Source organism: Odontomachus brunneus, unplaced genomic scaffold (genome assembly GCF_010583005.1).
Source record: "Odontomachus brunneus isolate Ranch 3 - 2012 unplaced genomic scaffold, Obru_v1 Obru_scaffold_070, whole genome shotgun sequence".
Classification (NCBI taxonomy): Eukaryota; Metazoa; Arthropoda; class Insecta; order Hymenoptera; family Formicidae; genus Odontomachus; species Odontomachus brunneus.
Genome location: NW_022639520.1, coordinates 1,384,361 through 1,389,831, shown reverse-complemented (window position 1 = coordinate 1,389,831; position 5,471 = coordinate 1,384,361). Strand labels below are relative to the sequence as shown.

Below are 5,471 nucleotides of genomic sequence, written 5' to 3'. Positions count from 1 at the left end.
CACACACACACACACACACACACACACACACACACACACACACACACACACACACATACACAAACACATACACACACACTTATGGGAATCGATTCGTCCTGAATTAAACTGTGCTGTTTCTACGATATGAAAGTAATATGTAACCGCTGCCTGTACTTCTCATTAAAATATAAATAAAAACAATCTTAAACGTATGTTTCGTAACCATTTATTTATCAAAATAAAATTGCGACCTTCTACAAGCATCCATACAACCTCCAGAAATCGTCCATGTACGATCCCAGGATCGTCCATACAACCTCCAGAAATCGTCCATGTAACATCCCAGGAACGTCCGTACAACTTCCAGAAATCATCCATGCAACATCCCAGGAACGTCCATAAAATTTCCAGGAAATGTTCATACAGGTCCAGCTTTCGTTTATATAATCTGCACGGAACGTTCATTCTGATCGTCGAATGGAGGTAAGGTTTAATGGATGTGTAGGAAGCAGTACGTCTATGATGGACGTCCATAGGACATCCGTGATGGATGTTACGCGGTTATCCACCATAGATGTAATATGGACGTCTATTGGACGTCCACTTGACGTCCACCATGGAGATGGAGCTATGGAAGTTCTATGGACGTCCATTGGAGGTTTGGTTCGGTGTGGGCAACGGTTAAATGGCCATTTAAAGGCGTACATATGCCATCTCTTGTAAAAATTGTTCTCATAATTTTTCATACAATTTCTCATATTATTATTTTTTTTAATGTTATTATGTCATTAAATCTGAACGATTTAACCGTCATGCAATAAGTATTGAAGGCAGCAGCACTGAACAAAATATTAGTCTCGTTATGTAAATAACTTTTACAGAATTTTTGTAATGGTTTATTTGAAAATATATCATGCTTCGATTTTGATAAAACTTAGTACAATCTGAATGGGACGATCGACCAAATTAATTCGCATATATAAAAGTACAGTATTCGAGACTGCGCGTCAGTTTGTCGACAGGTTCTGTGCGCAGTCTGTTACCAATCTGTCGTCAGAACAGATTTGCGTAAAATCTGTTGCCATTCTGTCTACAGACACTGTTGACAGACTCTGCATAAAATCTGCTCACGCAGGTTTGGCTATTTCCTTCATTTTTTTCCCGGGTCGTTATTGAAGTTAACGTTAACTAGTTCCGTTTTTATCGTTGCCCAACGATAATAAAACTGGATGCTTTCCAGCTACGTTACACTGGCCGTGTTCCGTTTTGCTGGCAGTGTTGGCAGTACTGTAAATTTGTTTCGTTTTAAGGATACTGTTACAGTGCACTGTAACAGTATCTAGTTCCATCAATGACGTCATGAATGGCAGCCATCTTGGCACTATACTACTGTGGCTGAGAAGGTCAAGCAGTTACAGTACAAATATGGCGACGAACAGCTCGATAGAAAAAGTAGGTCTTTTAGATGCAGAAACAAATAACAGCACGTCAAGCACTTGCTCGTCCAACGTTAAATCGATCGTATAAACTGATCTATTATATAAATAGAATAATTGTATACATATAGAGAGAGAATTCTGATTCATATATCAATTTATTCAATGTGTTTTTTGTGGTTTTTATGATATGTATATATATTAATTTTTTAATTATATATATATAATACACACACACATACTAGCATGCTTAGATCCTTATAGCTCCTGCACACAGAACGCGGTAATGCTTGCCGCGCGGCGGAAGTCCGCACGATAGCCAATCAATATGTTGTTTTTCCGTAAGAGCTAGAAGGTTATTACGGAAAGCAACATATTGATTGGCTGTTGCGCGAACTTCCGCCGCACGACAAGCATTACCGCGTCCTGTGTGCAGGAGCCATAAGAATCAGCGACTGTGATTGGTAAATTTGCTTACTGCTTACGTTTTACTGCTTAAGTGTTTTTATGTGCCACGGCCCTAAAATTCTATTCGACGAATAGCATTTAATTGACCAATCAGAACAAAGAGAATTAAGATTTCTTTATCATGATTGGTTAATTGAATGTTGCACTATCAGTCGAGTAGGATTTTGGAACGCAGCCCTGGAAAATATGTAATTGTTGTAAACGATCCTTAACACATGGCTGAATTAGCGAACGTAAACCGGTAGCTCGTGGTTCATGTAGAATTGCTGACGTTTTGAGAATTCAGAGTTCAAGGAAACAATGCGCGTTGGTTAGAAATCCGTTGATGCAAAATAACATCAACTAATTCGCTTTGACGGAGATATCGCGATTATTGACAGATAGGAAAGCAATAATAATGCATACTGTTTTAACGCGTGGAAATGCTATTTTAGCATACACGTTAAGCGTGTCAGCTTGCCTTACATTTTGCTGTTTTCTTTCTACAGTATTTATCGATTACAGAGCAAACGCGACGTTAAATACAGTTAAAGTTGTTGTGTAAGTACCGACAGATGTATTATAAATTTGTGGCATCTTAATTAAATCGCAAATATGCTCGAACCGCATTAACCATATTGTTCTCATATATCACAATCTGTCAAAGAACGACGTGCTTTTCAGATAAAGATAATATTATAGAACTTATTTCGTTTCAAAATATATTAGAAATTGGAACACGCACTAAATTGAGCTATTATATAATCAAAATAGTAAAAAAATGATGAAAAGATATTCTGTCTTGCAGAAAGAACGTGCCAGATTATAGTGCATCAAGAGAAAAGAATGATCTGGGTTACTTAACTTTTGATTTACAAACTGATATCCTTTACATATAGTATTGTATAATTATCTTTAATATCTATATGGTATTCACAAATTGTAAATTTAATTTAGATAAATCTATATATTTACTTTCGTTGATTGCTTTAGTTTTCAGTTTTTAATTTCCAAGACAAAAATAATTCTAATCTTTTTTTTAATAAAACTAAATTATTTTATACTTATATATCAAACTATTTACCTTACATAGTTTTTACATCTTACTCCATTATTTAATTGGAATGTTAAACAATTATTTCTATATCTCACAGCAGAATATCAGACAGAAAATAATGAGTTTAATCAGGTATATTTTCCAAAATTTATTCACTTTTTATACAACTTTTATGTAAAAAATTATACTGTTCTCATTCTTTCGTTGGCAGGTAGTATTATGGGACAAAATAGTACTTCGTGGAGACAATGCTGTATTAGATTTCAAGAATATGAATACAAAATATTACTTCTGGGATGATGGCAAGGGTCTTAGGTAAAGTATAAAATATTGAATATTATATATACTGGAAGATTTCTATTATATATATATTTACATATATCAAACCATAAATACTAAATCTATCATGTTTTGTTCTTACAGGGGAAATAAGAATGTCACATTAACATTATCTTGGAACATTATACCAAATGCTGGACTGTTACCTAGTGTTAATGCTCTTGGTTCTCATACTTTTGCATTCCCATCTGAATATACAACATTGCGTGTATAATGTTATATTTAGATGCACATGTATGATTTTGATTGCTTGTATATGATCTTGTTTTTTATTTTAAGCTGTGTAAAATCTGTATACAATAAACGTGATGTTATTTCTTCACTGATATTCTTTTTCTTCTATTTGATAGACTTACAATTTAGTGTCAACTGAATTCCATATTTATAATTTTTTAAAACTCCTAGTTCCTTTCCATGAAACTTGATTGAGAAAATACCCAAGATTCTTGTGTATCATTTTCAAGTTAAAAGATTCGTATGGAAGAACACTTGAAATTGTTTGGGCAGACTTGGGAAATGCACTGAAAACTTATTTTACTTTGAATAGTTGTAAAATTAACGTGAAATTCTTCTTTAACTTATCTTTTCTCATGATTTTGCCACATTAATTTTAAATATTTATTGACTGCTAAGGAAAAAGGATAGTTTTTGGAGCATTTTATAAGTATGCTCAAGTGATTTCATGTTTTTTATTCAAAGTGTTTTATTCTAGATTGGCATAGAATTTTCAATGAAACATTTTTTTATTTTTGCTATCATAACCCAACATGATCGCGACAAATATCCAAAAGTCTTAAGAAAGATATTATTAATTAAACTTATTCACAAATTTATGAATATATGCATATTAAATATATAGAAAATTATAGAAAATTAAAAAATATATAGAAAATTAAATTAAGTTTACTAAATTCCTTACCAATAATATCCTTTACCAAATATTTTGAGTTATCTTTTTTTCCCGAATATATCTCTTCCTAGATACTCTCCATGTATGCGTTTCCGAACTTTTTCTGACAGTAATATTTTATTTTCAATTCTTGTCATTTTACATATTTTTAAATATACGTTAAACTTTACTTTTGTTACTGTTTAAAGTTTGTTGCGCACTAGTATGTTTTTTGCCTTTTTCCACACTCCATGACTCGTCATCCTCTCCATCTTCTTTGCCGTCGTCGTCATTATCATTATTATTATTATTATCATCATCATCATCATCATCATCATCATCGTCGTCGTCGTCGTCGTCGTCGTCGTCGTCGTCGTCGTCATCGTCGTAGTCGTCGTTGTCGTAATCGTCATCGTCTTTGTCATCGTCATCATTAGTATAAGTACTGGTTCCATAACAAGATTCTTGATTTCCTGTTATATATAATTATTATATATTACTATCAACATACACACATATACAAGGTGTAAAAAAATTAGACCGACAAACTTTGAGAGGAAATAGAAGACATAAAAACAAATATTTGTTAATGTTTTTCTCTACGACGCTTCGTTTTAATACTACACGGTACAAAATAGGAATTTTATGATTTTAACAAAAAACAAACATAAGTGCAAAAATTAAATTTATTTCAATTACACATATATATTTTAATCTTCAAAAAACAATGAACAAAAGAACGGAACAAAAATGCAATTGATTAGCTCAATTTATAATAAATGTTCAAAAATTCCTCCATTTGCTTCAACACTAAGATGACATCGTCGAAACATTGATTGTTTTACACGCTCGAAGACTACAGGAATATTCTGAACCTGATATGCTGCAGCAGTAATTTGGACTACCAATTCTGCTTCTGTTTCAATAGGTGTGGTCTAATAAATGAGAGTTTTCATATGCACCCATAAAAAAAATTGAGCTAATCAATTGCGCATTTTTGTTCATTGTTTGTTAAAGATGAAAATATATGTGTAATTAAAATAAATTTAATTTTTCCACTTATATGTTTGTTTTTTGTTAAAATCATAAAATTCCTATTTTGTACCCTGTAGTATTAAAACGAAGCATTGTAGAGAAATATATTATTAACAAGATGTTTGTTTTTATGTCTTCTATTTCCCCTCAAAGTTTGTCGGTCTAAATTTTTTACACTCTGTATATATCACACATCATATATCACATATATCATATATATATATATCATATATATATATATATATATATATATATATATATATATATATATATATATATATATATA

General features: G+C 32.0%; 2 protein-coding genes across 3 annotated transcripts in view; one reads left to right on the top strand and one right to left on the bottom strand.

Moving 5' to 3' along the window:
- Positions 1-2,091: 2,091 nt before the first annotated feature.
- On the top strand, positions 2,092-3,587 carry LOC116846816 (signal peptidase complex subunit 3). The gene is made up of 5 exons (XM_032821133.1): positions 2,092-2,426; positions 2,674-2,747; positions 2,966-3,054; positions 3,134-3,237; positions 3,346-3,587. Exons 1-5 carry the CDS (start codon positions 2,284-2,286, stop codon positions 3,473-3,475), a joined length of 540 nt encoding a protein of 179 aa, XP_032677024.1. The 5' UTR covers positions 2,092-2,283; the 3' UTR covers positions 3,476-3,587.
- LOC116846815 (zinc finger protein 330 homolog) overlaps positions 3,258-5,471 on the bottom strand; it is a 7,549-nt gene continuing 5,335 nt past the window's right edge. Inside the window, exons 6-8 of one of the 2 annotated variants that reach the window (XM_032821132.1) lie at positions 4,181-4,623; positions 3,618-3,782; positions 3,258-3,551 (exon numbers count right to left, since the gene is read on the bottom strand). In XM_032821132.1, the coding sequence (XP_032677023.1) occupies positions 4,331-4,623 (293 nt within the window). In that variant the 3' untranslated portion in view covers positions 3,258-3,551; positions 3,618-3,782; positions 4,181-4,330. Of the gene's footprint in view, positions 3,552-3,617; positions 4,624-5,471 lie in introns of both variants that reach the window. The other variant, XM_032821131.1, reaches the window with a different exon arrangement.

What these genes read in the sequence shown, in the direction of transcription:
- LOC116846816 (XM_032821133.1), top strand. Translation starts at nt 2,284, where the DNA reads ATGCATACTGTTTTAACGCGTGGAAATGCTATTTTAGCATACACGTTA. An exon ending in AATACAGTTAAAGTTGTTGT is followed by an intron (nt 2,427 to 2,673) that starts GTAAGTACCGAC and finishes TCTGTCTTGCAG; the next exon opens with AAAGAACGTGCCAGATTATA. An exon ending in AAAATAATGAGTTTAATCAG is followed by an intron (nt 3,055 to 3,133) that starts GTATATTTTCCA and finishes TTTCGTTGGCAG; the next exon opens with GTAGTATTATGGGACAAAAT.